Raw genomic sequence first — 15,238 nt, 5'->3', positions numbered from 1 at the left:
TTTTAGACTAAGCCAGGTTACCAAAGACCTACATTTGCATTAGTGAAATTTCCTAAACACCTAAAATTTCCTAAACACCTAAACAGTTTTTGGGAATGCCTAGAAATATTATCAAGTTTTCAGGGCTGGGTACTTCAATGTCTTTTTCAAACATAAACCTGATTTCTTACACAATTATACTTCAGATATATTGCTGAGCCCTCTCTTTTTAAAGTGCATCAAAGAACGGCTGGTCATTGTGCTTGTCCCCTGCACCTGGTTCGTGCAGTCTCTCCTGTCTTCTTATTAAACTCCATTTCCAACCCTTTGCCTGGGTGAGGGGTATATGAGGCTCCAAACGGCAGGGACTGGTGTGAGACCGTAGGGCAGAGGGGCTCATGTGTCTGGGGTGCAGCAGCTGGAAGGACCAGAGTGCATGTGTATGTCAGGCTGTGTATTTGCGAGCAAACACCAAGCTGGACTAGCAGTGGACAGGCAAAATATTTGGGAGCTGGATATTTGAGCGGCTGTGATTCTGGGCTGGATACTCAAGAGACCAGAGGATCTCAGAGTTGGCTACTGGAGGGACAAGGAGGACTAAGCCAGCTATTGGGAAGACCACTATTGTCTGGAGTTTGGCTACCCATGAGACACTAGGTCTGGCCCAGCCACCAGACGGACCAGTGTGTGTGTCAGCACGAGGCAACTGGGAAATCAGCGGATCCAGAGGCCAGCTACTGGGTAAACTGAGCCTAGCTACTGGGGAATCCAGTATGTCTAAGCAGAGCTGCTAGAGGGGTTCACCTGTACTTCTTTTTCATCAGTGGTCTTTCATCCTGATTAGCCAGACAGTGGAACAGAATTATGCTTTTGGTGCTGGCTATGTTTGTCTGTACTGTGTTTTCTCTTTGTCTGTAAATGCAATCTGTATCTTTTGGGAAAATGTGCTTATCCCTGGTATGGCTGGATCCCAGGATGCAGAACTGCAGCAGCCTCTGTGGGGCTACCAGTTTAGATAACTCCTAACACAAGGTACCATGGATACTTGCCTCATAATGCTATTTTTTTCCTCTTTATTTGCAGGTCAATGCCAAACTGTTCAGAAAGGTATGATGTGACTTTGCTTGCTCTCCTTGGAGAATCTGGAAACCTTAAGTATTTCTTAATTATTTCCTGACAAGTTTGTAATGTTGGTGCTCCAGTAGGTCTTGTTGCTAGAGAGATGATCTCTTTCACACAAGGTAGAATTTTGCTGCTGTGATAATGGTGTTTGTTACCAGCCAGAGACATTAGCAAGAGAAGGAGGCTCGAACTGTAACAGCCAGTAATTTTATGACAAGACATCTGTCAGTTACTTCCTTTTCACTTCTGTGTGTCTGAAGGTATTGCCAACATTTATCTTTCCTAAGACCTCTTAAACTGATTCCTTAAAATGTATTAGGTTTATGTGAATATATGTGTAAGCACATTTATGGTCCTACTTGCCTGAGAGTCAAGTCCCAGAATAACTTTTGAACCCTGTGAGCAATTTCAATCAAATTGCACAGAGGGGCTGCAGTTTCAGAGATAATAAACTCTTGCAGATTTTGTGCGGCCAAGCAAGGCAGAGAGATATGTTACTGAAACCTTCCCCACTGAACAAAAAAAACAACCATGTGATCTCACACCTCATCAGTGAGTCCATACCAAAAGGGGAGAGACAGGTATCACAACTACACTTTAGTCGGGAGTCTGAGTCTCTCCCACATTAGATACCAGCAAATTCACACCTCAACAGGGGATTTTTCTCTTATGGATTTTTTAGTATTTAATAAGCTCAAACTGTATTCCTAATTTAAATCAAGTAAAATGTAATTGTCTATGAGACAGCCTTTCTTTTGGAAACCAGGCTTTATTAATTTTTGTGGTTTCCAAGTTATTTGTTATATGAATTCCCTTGTGCACCAGGTACTCCAGTGTTTTCTGGCCAGGGATTTGCTCTTTTATTGCTGTTCAGGTATTGAATTACTAAAATAAATCTCATTTTAGGAGCTGTGCCTATCAGTCAGATAACTCCTGATGCCCCATCAAATTGCCAGGTACCATCTGAATTCTGAATGACATCTTGTGGTGGTTGCAACCCCTCCCTCCTCGCAGGCCACTTGAGCACCTGAATACCCAGGCAAACAGGGCATGTCAGGGGGAAAAAACTCCCATTGTACAAGTGCAATGAAATGAAGCACTGAGGCAATCCCTGTGCTCTCGAAACTCCTGCCAAATGGGAAAAGACCCTCCTTCAGCCTGAAAAGGGTAGCAACCATCAGTCACTAATACACCTGTAGCTCCCTGATATCTGGATCGTAGCCTGAGCAGTATGGTACAGAACTATATTATCTGAAATGTTGTGCACATAGATAAATGGTGGAAAGCACCAGAAATTACCTCATCCTCAGTATGGTCGTAGTGCAAATTTACTGATTAAAATCAATGATCTCGCAACCCTATAAATAGTGACCCTAAAGTGAGACCTTTGCGCTCTTCTGGATCACAGCGGGCCGTGACCAGAACCTCCTTCCGACGGGTACATCTGAAAGAGCTGACTTCATGAAAACTCAGTAATTACCTGCTGATGATTCCATGAGGATCCAAAGGCCTAACTCAGCACAGTGTGCCAGCAAAGATAGATTTACTGAGATTCAAAAGTGCTCATTGAGAATGTCACACTAAAAGTGAGTAACTTGCTAAACTCAAGAGGAAATTTTAACAATAGTTGTACCCACACATATATTACACATATATTCACATATCCATGGATTATGAGCGTTAATGTGTGATTAAAGTGTGTGTGATTTGTAACCCTGTATGTGTGTGTATTTTATTCCCATATTTAGGTATGGGTTTATGTGTACATTATTTCTCTCTTTCGTAAGTATAGTGTGATGCTGCCAACATAAAATCTTTAATGAAGTTACTGTATTGATTATAAAAAAATATTGAATTGCTTTAAATCACTTTATTCATCGGATGTTGATTATGAATTATTAGAAATCATATATTAAACTTTTGATCTACCTCAATAAATCTCAAATTGCTGCTAAACCAAAGTAGTTATAAAGTTATAAATCTATTCTGCAAAATATTTTTCACAATCAATCTCCAGACCAAGCATATTTTCCATCATCTTTCTATAGGTGGTTTAGACATCAAATTCATTTGAGGGTATTTTAAACTGCCTCTAGTCTATCTGTGAACAACAACAACAAAAAGTTCATTGAGAGTGTTATTTGTTGTGTTGTCTTTGAACTATTTAGAATGTCAATGGAGCAAGTTATTTTTCACATGTTCCTCTCCTTTCCATAGCAAAATGTGTGGACATCACCTTAAGTTCTTGTACTGATGTTGCCTATACTCAAACGATGTATCCTAATTTCTTGGATCAGAAGACTCGAGAAGTGATTGAGTACAGCTCCGAGTACATTCTCATCAGTGTGCTGCACAACTTGCTCCAGGGAGAATGCAACCCGGACCTGAGGCTCCTGGGCTGCTCAGTGCTGGCCCCACAGTGTGAAAAGGATAAAGTTATAAAGCCCTGCAGGCATGTCTGTGAAAACCTGAAAAAAAATTGCCTCCCTGCTTTTGATGCAATAGACATGGCTTGGCCCTACTTTTTGGACTGTGACCGCTTTTTCGCGGGAGAAGAAGAAGGATGTTTTGACCCACTGGCAAAGCTGCGAGGTAAGGGAGAAAGCTCTGATGATGAATCTTACTTGTCTAGGTGGGAATGGTCTCATCTCACTCAGCGTGACATGTCTATGGCACAAAACCTTCCCACTTGTCATCTCAGCTTGTCATCTTTATAGACACCTGTAAGATGTGATTCATTCTGTTCCACCTATTTTAAACACTTAATTAAACTGTGCTGAAGAAGCATCTGTTTCTCTCCCTCATATACAAAGAGCATCGAGACAGGCAGCTCACAGTTAGATGTTTGGACTGCCAACGTGCATTTAGATAAGCCCTGCCCTGTGTGATAGCTGTCTGTATATTTGAAACATTTTATTTTAAAACTGAAACTTTAATGCACTCATAAATTCATGACTGCTTGACAAGCTTAACAGCTTATTAAAATAATCTCATTAGTGATTGTCACAGATTTTTGTTTAGATGAAGAAGATCCAGATAGCTAAAGACAGCTGAATTTAATAAAAAGAATTAATCTTATCCACCAGATACAAAGGGAAAACTGTACATTTTGTGACTAAAATGTACTAAAAGTGCCAAAGGGGAAATTAAAACTGGAGGTTGCACAAAATATTTAGCAGTGTGCATTGCATTAATACGGGTTTGCAAACAAAACATGCCACAATAAACAGCATAGGATGTACTACATAGATTCAAAGTTTTGATTGTAGCTGTACTTTCTATAATTCTGCTACTGAAGAAGTTATTTTGTGGAAAAGTACAAGCATTCATGCAATCCTCTGAGCACCATGGTTTTAAACACTGTAACGATTTTTCTTTGCAGGAGAGGTAGATGTTGAAGAAGATTTGCCTTCAGACTTGCCAGCAACTTTTATTCAGTTCAAACACCATTCATATTCCCAAATGGTGAGCACATTGAAGAAGACTGCTTCTAAATGCTCCCATATTGCAACAACTTACAGCATAGGTCGAAGTTTTGAAGGGAAGGATCTTTTTGTGATTGAGTTTTCAACCAAGCCTGGACACCATGAACTGCGTGAGTTACATCAGTGTTGATCAGGTTGCTTGAGGGAACTCCAAATTATCCATCTGAGTGGAAACAGGTCCTTTTAACAGGTCCTTATATCACATAAACTGTAAAAAGCACTGATTCAAAAACATTTCTCCTCCTTTGTGTTCCTGGATTACAGAGGCAACTGATGATTCACTGTAGCAGTTACAATCTGGTTGCAATTTCCTAACTTTATGACTTCAGTTTATGACCATGACTGACATTCCTTGTCCTTAGATCTATGTCCATGTACTTGGTTGCAATGATAAGGTGAATTTGTGCCCAGCACACAAAGATGTTCGGATAATTTTCTCTTACTGACCTGCCCTCCCCATCATCTACCACTTCTTCTGTCTTTTTTATGATCGTTCTGTTGTCAAATATTACACATTTCCTACAAGTAATACTTGTGTCTAGTCTAAACATAGTCCTTCACATCCTAAAACACGTACATCTTGTGAGAAGGCCTCAGATACAGAAGGACATTGACATCAGAAAAGGGCAATGCAGCACAGAAAACAATCCTTCTCAGCAGAGATTCAGGTCAGTGCAATATCTGTCACTTACCTGAATGATACCAGGAATTTATGCTATCATTGTGCCTGAACATCCTTAGGATATGAGGCCTCACAGCTTTTCTGCAAAGGCGAATTGTGCTGTTCTCTGTTTTGTAGATTCATCACTGAGACAACAAGAGCCAGATTTTTAAATGTTCTCAATTCTTCAAATTGCAGATCATTTTCCTGGGGAGTATTAGGTATTATTTTCCAGTTACCAGCTCCCAGCTCAAAAATAGTACCTGAGTAAATCTGATGAACTGCTATGGTCATTGCTGCATACCAAGACTCCCATGTTGTTTCTTATCAGACTAGCTCCAGCACCAAAGAAGCCTCAGCAGTGTAGTAGAACTGAGCTAAATCTGACCATACTTTATTGAGATTATGATCTCAGGTCAAGCTACTGTGTCCTCAGTGTGATATGCTGCAGGGGAGGCAGTGAAGACAGCAAAGACTGGTGTCAGCTTTGTTTGCTCTCAGCCACATTGCCTTGCATGGTGTAGGGGTATTTTGAGGTGCCTTTAATCTTGAGCAAGATCCCAGTAGACGTCTTTGACAGATCAAAGATCTACATTACTATTTCCTGGCATATCATCCTTTCTCTCTTCCGTAAAGAAAAGAAGTTGCAGGTGTCTTTTTAAGCTGATACTCCATTTACAGGAAAACACAAAGCCTATGAATCAGGCTTTTTAATTAAAACTGTGATATGGCGTGATAAAAGATGGTAGTTTAACACATTACTTAGCATTTCCTTCTAAATATGTTGCTTCATGCTGTGCAAGATAGCATAAAGGAGGGTGGAAATAGCTCTAGAGTTGGATATTTTGCCAGCCTGAGCAAGCTGGCATAATAGCTCTGTGCCAGCCCTCCTCCAGTGCCTAGTGCTCAAGGCTGGCCAGGATGAAAGAAGAAGATGAAGGGATAGACAGGAAAGGGTGTCTCAAAAATGCATCTATTTTCTACTTTCCATTAGTCTCTAAGGAAGGATGGAAATTCAGAGAACAACTGTGGGGAATTGTGAAGTTATATGTTTCTAAAGTCTTATTCCAAGGCTATTGAGCCTAAAAGCCACTTTTTATGCATGACCTAATTTCTGTTCCAAATAGAAGGCTAATATATTACACATCTGCAGGTCGTTTCTAGGATCTGTGACATTATATGGCATTAAAGCCACCCAAGGTAAGTGAGAGTGCCAGGAGAGTATTTTGTTCCTTCCCAGCCATGGCTTGATATTTTTGCTTGCAGCATTCTTTGTTCACAATGAATGACGAGTTCAGCAAAAGCTCAGTGATGACTGCCTCTTACAGTCTGGGATCCTGAAAGTACGGACTTACTTTATTTTTCATTATTTCAGATGTCTCTGAACTGATTTGTAATGGAGGGAAATTCACCTGGAGCTGCTGTGCTATTTACAGGAATGTATGCATTAAATTAGTGTAAATAAAACTTTCTGACTCATCAGTAAGATATTTGGGTTACTCTGCTTTCAGAAACCATCCAAGTACAATCAAATTAAAACATCTTATTGTTTCATATTCCACAGTCAAGCCAGAATTTAAGTACATTGGCAATATGCATGGAAATGAAGTTGTGGGGAAAGAGCTGCTAATATACCTTGCACAGTATCTGTGTTCGGAGTATCTTCTCGGGAACACTCGCGTCCAGGCCTTGATTAATAACACCAGAATTCATCTCCTACCTTCTCTCAACCCTGATGGGTATGAATTGGCTGCAGAAGAGGTAAAAGACTTATTTTTATAAGGAAATGTTCAGTGCTTCATGTTTCTAAAATTCCCCATGGGAAAGGACAAACTGGGAGGGGAGCGTCACGTATGGGAGGGAGTGTTAATCAGCAGCCAGAATCCCAGGTCGGTTTGGTGGTAGGTTGCTTTCCAAAGATGATGTGAACAGAGCTAAGAGGAAATCAGAGCCATGCCTGTCATTTTGGATGCTTGCATGCGATGACGTGGGAATGACTGTTACTTTTTCACACATTTAGCACTCGCCGCTATCAGTTCCAGAACAAAATGGCCACTGACTCACTTTTCACCTCACTTTTATTGCTAGCACCATTAGCACAAAAATAGGATCTTTGTCTTTCTGCGTTGCTTGTGTGGTGAGCTCTGTCTGTTGTATGAGTCTGAGGTTTTTGCCTTCTTTTCTTGGAGCATCAGCTCTGTTTTCTTTTTCTCCTTCTCTAACCCACTCTGCATGGTGCTCTGTGCTGAGTACGAAACTGCTGTGTTCTTCTCGTGAGTCACATCACTGGTGAGTGAAACGCTTCCTGCACACTAGCTAGTGCGTTAGTGATCATGGGGATAAAAAATGATTAAGAAGTGTGGTTTTTTTTAATAGTATAGACATTTTCACCTTATTTCTTTTAAAACTTCCACTTGATTAAAATGGCATTTTAAATAATTTCCACAAAGTGATATTTTGAGATGAAGTTATTCTGAGGTTAGCTTCTATGTTACAAATTAGGGAGCTGGTTACAATGGATGGGTCATTGGAAGACAGACAGCTCAGAACTTGGACCTGAACAGAAATTTCCCTGATCTGACGTCTGAAGCTTACAGAAGAGCTGAGATTCGTGGGGCCCGCCTTGACCACATCCCCATTCCACAATCCTACTGGTGGGGTAAGGTATGAATTACAGATTTTATAAATCATGTATGCTGCAGAGAAACTCAGAAATTAAGAACCTGAGTTTGCTTAGTCTGAATTTATTGTCTAGTAATCAGGTTTTTTAAGTAGGAATAAACTGGATGGACTCAGAATTGGCATGAAAAATCCTGGTGTAGCTCTGGCCAAAGAGGCAGATGTCACAAATCACTGGGAAAATTTGTGAATAATTTAGATTTTTCTATTTTATATTAAGAATAATTACTTTTAGGAGGGGTCACAAGTGTGTAACGATTCATCATTAGTGATTTAAACTGCAGTAGTATGATAAAAGACTATGAACTTGACCATCATTGCACTAAGCTCTGCACAGGTTTGATGCAATAGTGGTTTCTGCCTTGGAAAACATACAAAGGCTTCATGTGAAGTTGCGTGGCATCAGCTTTCCATGGAAAGGATGTTTATAAATCACAGTAGCCAGATGGAGCAACGGAAACTGCCTGTCAGGCTGCAGTGCTGCTGGAAGGGAGAGTGGCTGCTGCCTCCAGTCCTGGGGAGCAGCATGGAGGCAGCTCTGCGGGGCCTCACACTCATCATCACTAACCTTTGTGCTACATGGTGTCCAGGAATGCAAAGCTCCATCCTACCTGTGCCACTGGCAGTCCAGCAGCCCACAACACTAGCAATTCAGATAGGAACCTAGTCCATTTCAAAACAAGAAACACAAGAAGCTAACTCACTAGTTCTGATATTGGAAGCTTGGCTTTTCTTCTGCTTTTAAACTCATTTTACTGTAATTCAATTTTTTTTTTTTTTTTTGCTCATACACAGCCTCAGATAGGTGGGGAACAGGATCGTTCCAGCAGAAGATTTGAGAGACCATATTTTGGTTTTCTTCTCTGCTGCAGGTGATCTCATATGAGGCCAGGTCTAAATCCCAAGGGCATCTCTGATGCTAGCCCAGTGTCTTGGTACTCCATTTCACAGTAGTGAAACTGAATAAAAGCATCTCACTTTCTCAGGATAATGTGCATATTGAAGATGAACAGCTGTGAAAATCTCTGTAATGCACGTTGTAGTAGACCACTTATTTTTGACATAACTAAGTGGAAGAACTTTATTCTATTTTATGAATGTAATCATACAGATCCCAGCTCATGTCATTAGATTTCTAAATAAGTATAAGGTCACAAACTTCACAGTTTCCAACTTTTGACTGAATAATGAGAGATAACAGTGAGCTGGTAAATGTGAGTAGAGTGCTGAGCCTCAGACAAGAAAGATGCTCAGGAATTCTGAAAGGGGAAGTTATTGGTTTTCCTTTTGGAAAAAAAGTCATTGAAAATGCCTTTAGTTTTCCATTGGAGGTATCCAGGAAAGCTACTTTTGCTCTTTCAGTCTGGACATTATGGCTGTGTAGCAGACTTCGAGGTATGAAGGAAGGGATGAAGATCTACCTCCAGCTGTATATGCACTCTCTCTGAGTCCAGAGGTACATGATTGAAGGCCCAAGTACAACTGAGGAAGGACAAACATGGCTTTGGCTGCTCTTTGTGTCAGTAGCTGGTGCAAGCTGTGAGCTTGTCCCACACTGTGCAGCACAGAGTCCCCATAACTCTCTGGATTTTCTGGCTCTAACTTGCTTGCTCCCTCCTCCAAGTCCTGCTTCTGCCCTGGTCCTTTTGGTGATCTTTGGGATGATCAGTGTTAGGCAGCTACTTGCAGAAGTCATTTTTACAACCATATATTCAGCTTTCTTAGATGCTGTGGAGCATCAAAGCATTTTATAGAGGGCTGGATGGAGACAACCCAGCATTTCTCCCACAGTTATCCCATTGCCATGGCAAGCTGTGTCCCATATACAGGATGCCAGTCACACCGGGGTGTCTGTCGCCGCAGGCAAGGGACCAGGAAGACATGACACACAACCACCCTCTGTCTGAGCTCTGCCTCACTGGATGCAGACTCTGGGATATAAACACACTTCTTGTCCTCCAAACCTTTTATTGTTACTGAAGAAGAAACTAAAATAAGATGATGGTCCAATGATTTATTCCTCACAGCACCAAACCTCAGAGAACCTCTAGATGCTCTCTTGACCCCAAAGTGGGTCCTGACCTAAACAACACCCAAAGCATCTCCAAATATATGTGCTTTGCAGAACAAATGAGGGAAGCAATTTGTCCATGACCTGGATGTCACCATAAAATTTCCTTGACAACTGCAATTTCACATGGTTCAGAAACCTAGCAATAAGAAGTCTCACAGACTCGAGTCCCCCTCCTCCACCGGTGGTATCACAGGACAGAAAAATTGGGTCTCCCATAATGAGCTTCAATTTTGTCAGACAGATGAACCATGGCTTTCACAGTAGTTGGCTTTGTGCATGCAAAAGCATTAGATTGGATATTTCAACACCAGCCTCTAAGTTTTCATTTATTTAATAGTGTTTATTACCTGCCTTATTAAAGTAATTATCTGAGTATTGCAGGGCATTGTATAAAGATGAGAAAATGGAAAGCAAGCTCCCAGACAATCCCATAAACTCAGGAGACCTCCTGCATCCCCGTAACCCTTGCTGTACAGCGCGTTTTGTTCCCCGCTATTATGAAGAATTGTAATAAGTGGTCTGAGGGCTCAGATTGAGAGATTTTAGGCTTCATCTGAAATGAAGTCAGTTAAATTGGCATGATTAAAACAGAATTTGGAGGTCTGTGCCAGTGGAGGCTGGCATAGTCTTCAGCAAAATGAGTCTGATTGCTTCTAAAAAGAAAAAAAAAAAGATCTTTGAAAGCCATGGAGACAGTGACTAATTGCAGTATAATTGACAGAAATTAGATTCAGGTCTCAAAAGGGTAGTGGCCATTCAATATACTTATGCAGGAATAATTTAGCTCTTTTCTAATTTTGCACCGAATTGTTCTTGTGAGATGGATACTTTGAAAATGATCTTGTCTGACTAAAAAGCAAGAGCCCTGGTGAAAAAAAAAATCAAAACCTACAGAACCCACATTAAAGGAAAAGTCTATGAGTAGTCAAAGGCCAGAGTGACATAGATAGCATCTGATATCATCCGGTGGAGCTTAACCAGGATGTGCACATTTCAAAGCCTTAATCACCATACATGATGTCACTGAAATGTTATTAAGATAAAAATAGTGACATTGAAACTCCTGATTTTCCACAACATTCGCTTCAATAAGACGTTGTCTCTCTGACACAGCAGTGTCTCGTGGGTTGTGCAGGTACCTAGTGAGCAAGTTGGCTAATCAGGGGGAGGGACTGAATTTAGGAACTCTCTGAGTAAAACTGTGAATTTCGCCCTTGCTCACTGAAATGCAACAGCAACTTTAAAGTCTTCTTATTGAGGCCCAATACTGCTGTTGGAAAGCAGGGCTGATTCTGGCATCAGACGTGCCCTCTCTGGCTGGGCAGCGGGAGCTGGGGCAGCTGCTGGCAGGGCAGGGCAAGGCAGGGAGCTGCTGGGAGCTGGGGGCAGCGTCCTCCTGGGGAGGGCTGGTGCTGTGGGGCTTGGGGGATGCAGGCTTGTTGCCAGCTCCTCAGCCACCCCATGAACCCCAAACAGGGATCCATGGGACAGGCAATGCCACTTGCAGCTCCTCACAAGTCACCTGAGGCCTTCTGCTCTTCAGAAGAGATGAGCTCAAAGGATGAACAAAATGCTTTCAGGGCACAGCCGAGAGTGGCTTGTTCAGTCCCAAATTCCTTTGGGATTAATTGTTATCAGATGATCCCAGATGCACTGTACAAAGACCAGAAAAGCAAATACTTTAACTGTTGCAGGTAGCATACTTTGGACACTGTCCAGGTTCCTTGTCATGAAGCCTGGTTGGCTGTTTTCTTCTCCTACATTTGCCTTGTGTGAGTGAGTGTGTGGGACTGCAAAAGGTGCAGAGAATTTGTCTTTTCCTTTCGGAGTGCCCTTTATTTGTCTTTCAAAAACATGTTTTTTAGGCCATGACCTTCCTGGAAACTCTGTTTCTAATCTTCACATTATACAAAAAACCCTGTCTGCGTTTCTAGTGTGCAAAGTGCATTCTGTGCGTTCCTGAGTTGGTCAGACTTTACCTGCTATGTCTCATCTCACATTTAAGTTGCCTCTTTACAGTACCAAGATTGAAAAGTCTGTGACACAGAGATTCAGGCTACCACTAGGCTGACAGATAAAATGGACATGGCTTGTTTCTCCTTGAGGACAAACGGCATGATCGGACTTGGATCCATATACTAACCACAAACTATGGATTCAGTGATCCACTTTACAGCAGTGAGAACCCTTAGGTTTCCATTTCTTCACAAGTACAAGGCACAGGATTTTCAAATAGCACAGCAGCTGTGGCTGGAGGCACTAGTTCAGCCCAATGACTGCAGAATGGTGTTTTAAGGAAACTAGGAGTACTCAGTTGATAATTACGGCATCTGAAGGAAGGTAGCCTCCTGTTTAGTTCAGGAATGGACAGAGTGATATCTTCTTAAATAACTCCGGGTTAAACTGTATTTAGACATGGTTTTTCCTGAGACCTTTTGCTTTCTACCTATTTGTTGGAGCTGTAATACATCCATAGTGCACGTTTGCTTTACAGTGTTTTTCCCTGCTCAACACTAAGTTTGTTCTACCCACTGCATCCCCAGAGCCATGATTTACCAATAGCAGGATAGGGACTGATACAAAAGAAAAAAGCAATTACTATTATTGCAACTCTAATGTATAGGTGTTTAGGGCTTTTGATTGGTTGCTTTGTTGTTTGATTGTTTGTTTTGTGGTTTGTTTGTTCATTTGGTTTTGGTTTTGGGTTTTTTCCCTGCACTTTGCTGATTTGATTCACTGTTACTAGTCATTAGCCACTCTGGAATCCTGGCTGGATGATTTTCTAACTGCTAATGGAATCAAAGCAAAGTGTGATATACAATGTTAGCAGCCCTACATCGATGCATAGATGTCTGTCATAACAGATCTTGGTCATTTTTTTAAAAACCTACAAAGCACAGTCCGGATTAGCAGCCTCTGCCTTCACCCACTTTTCCTCTGGTAACTCCACAAGCTGCAGGGAAAGGAGCCTCATTCCTCCCGGGGCACGGGCCTGTGTCTGGGCTTGCAGGGACCGGCCACCAGATGACACTGTTACCCCTAAGAATTGACTATCAGCGGAGCAGGTCCCTGAAATCCCCACTCAGGAAAGGGAATGAAGGAGCCTCCTGTATGCCAGGGGCAGATGGGTGCCTGAGCATCTCTGGGAGCCCGTCCGGTGCTCACTCCCTTGGCTGCTGTTTCTGGGCATGGACTGTCAGAAAGACAAATTTTGCTATTTATCTGGAGCAGTTCACTTCAGGTAAACTGTAGTCATTGCTGGGCTTCCTATGCACTAGTTTTCATCTATTTGCAGATGCACCTGGACCAAAGGATAGCAAACGAGACAATGTTATTTCAAATAAGTGCTGACAATTACAAATTGATCCCTGTATTTCAGTTTGTCCATCCAAAGTCAATCCTGCTGAGTCAAAAACGAAATTAGGTAAGGACCTTGGTTTGCAAGTAGTGGCACAAAGCCAAAATTTTTCAAGTCTAAAATGTTGCCGTCATCACTTTGAACCACTGAAAATGTCACCGTAAGAAAAAGTTTTTCCCTGTTTCTTTCCACAGTGAACAGTGCGTCTCATCTGTTCCCTGGACCAAACTGACACTTTGAGATGGAAGAGCCAAAGAGTCTCATGGTTGTCCTGTCTGACACATTCCCTTCTCTGCTGGGTATCATCCTGCCCAGGACCAAATCGCTTTGGAGCTCCATGGATACTCACAGTTTTTTTTTTGTCCTGGATTTCAGGTGGCCCCTGAGACAAAAGCAGTCATGAAGTGGTTGAGGTCTATCCCGTTTGTGCTCTCTGCCAGCCTCCATGGGGGTGAGCTAGTTGTGACCTACCCTTATGACTACTCAAGGCATCCTATGGAAGAAAAAATGTTCTCACCCACACCTGATGAGAAGGTAATATTGGTTTTGCAGGATGAGCATATCAGTATGGTTTCCATGTCTGGAACTACCGAATCTTTCTCTTTTAACAAGTGTCAAACTTCTGTTTAGTTAGATAGTATACATGTCTGTATATGTATGAATGCATGCATTAAATATTCAATCAATCGTGTTTTTATATATAATGCATGTATATGTACATATGTAATATATGATTTATACACTCATATAAGGCTCTTCTTGGTGGCAAACAATGATAGGACAAGGGGTAATGGGATCAAGCTGAAACACAAGACGTTCCACTTAAATTTGAGAAAAAACTTCTTCTCAGTGAGGGTGACAGACACTGGAACAGGCTGCACAGGGAGGTTGTGGAGTCTCCTACTCTGGAGACATTCAAAACCCACTTGGACACATTCCTGTGTGACCTCACCTAGGCGTTCCTGCTCCAGCAGGGGGATTGGACTAGATGATCTTTTGAGGTCCCTTCCAATCCCAAACATACTGTGTGATACTGTGTGTATGTATGCATTAAAATATAGGATCATTTACACACTATCAGTTGGATCTGTAAAGATTTACCCATTTTTGTGAGGCCAAACATGATTTGACAAAGCACAGGCTAGGAAAAGCCAGGCTTTTACTATTTAAAGGGTGAAGGCTATGTTTTTTTTACCACTGCTTTCCAGAAGAAAAGGAACAAGCCTGACCAACAGTGTTATTTTCTGTTGAAATTGGTAAGGAAAGGAAGAAAAAACCCAACCAACCAACCAAAAAACAAACAAACAAACAAAAAAGCTGTCTGCCATATGGTGGCAGCCTTGTAACATTTATTCCAGGTCAGATGAATGGGAATGTTTTTTTCCTCTGTCCCTGGAAAGCTGCCCATTTGGGACTCACTGTAAATCTTCTGTGAAATTTTTTGCCATCTTTCCTATTTCCCTTTGGTTTCCTCAATCTAGTATTCATTGCCGACATGCCCACTAGGAGAACATCTAGTTTTTCAGCCTTCTAGTGTGTGTTAAAAATGTCCCTGGTCTCTTAAGAGAAAGTGTTTCTTTATATAATGAACTGCATTTGAAGGTAATTGGAAGTTGATCTTTAACTTTATTCTCTTTGAGCATATCTCTAGGCTGACTTCTTCTAAAGTGACAGTTCTCAACAGCACCTATTAAATTTTTAAATATCTATGACTGTTACACATTTTTATACCAATCCACATTTTTCTGAGCTGTACCATACTTACTGACTCTGCATGTGTGACAATGATTTAGCAGTAAAATAGACTAGGCACTGCACTGTAAAAAGCACGTGTGAGAAATGCCTGGCAGGTGGCAATGAAAGCTACAGAAGCTCTTCGT

At 41.5% G+C, this 15,238-nt stretch overlaps 1 protein-coding gene across 1 annotated transcript in view; it reads left to right on the top strand.

Annotated features, from left to right (window-relative positions):
- Positions 1-15,238, top strand: part of CPZ (carboxypeptidase Z) — a 38,481-nt gene that overhangs the window by 11,267 nt on the left and 11,976 nt on the right. Inside the window, exons 2-7 of the mRNA XM_065837737.2 lie at positions 1,063-1,086; positions 3,319-3,693; positions 4,484-4,696; positions 6,812-7,008; positions 7,750-7,911; positions 13,734-13,892. Of these exons, the coding sequence (XP_065693809.1) occupies positions 1,063-1,086; positions 3,319-3,693; positions 4,484-4,696; positions 6,812-7,008; positions 7,750-7,911; positions 13,734-13,892 (1,130 nt within the window). The remainder of the gene's footprint in view (positions 1-1,062; positions 1,087-3,318; positions 3,694-4,483; positions 4,697-6,811; positions 7,009-7,749; positions 7,912-13,733; positions 13,893-15,238) is intronic.

The sequence above is a fragment of the Patagioenas fasciata genome, chromosome 4 (assembly GCF_037038585.1).
Source record: "Patagioenas fasciata isolate bPatFas1 chromosome 4, bPatFas1.hap1, whole genome shotgun sequence".
Classification (NCBI taxonomy): domain Eukaryota; kingdom Metazoa; phylum Chordata; class Aves; order Columbiformes; family Columbidae; genus Patagioenas; species Patagioenas fasciata.
The sequence above is the reverse complement of the archived record's forward strand: the minus strand, read 5'-3'. Positions and strand labels throughout refer to the sequence as shown.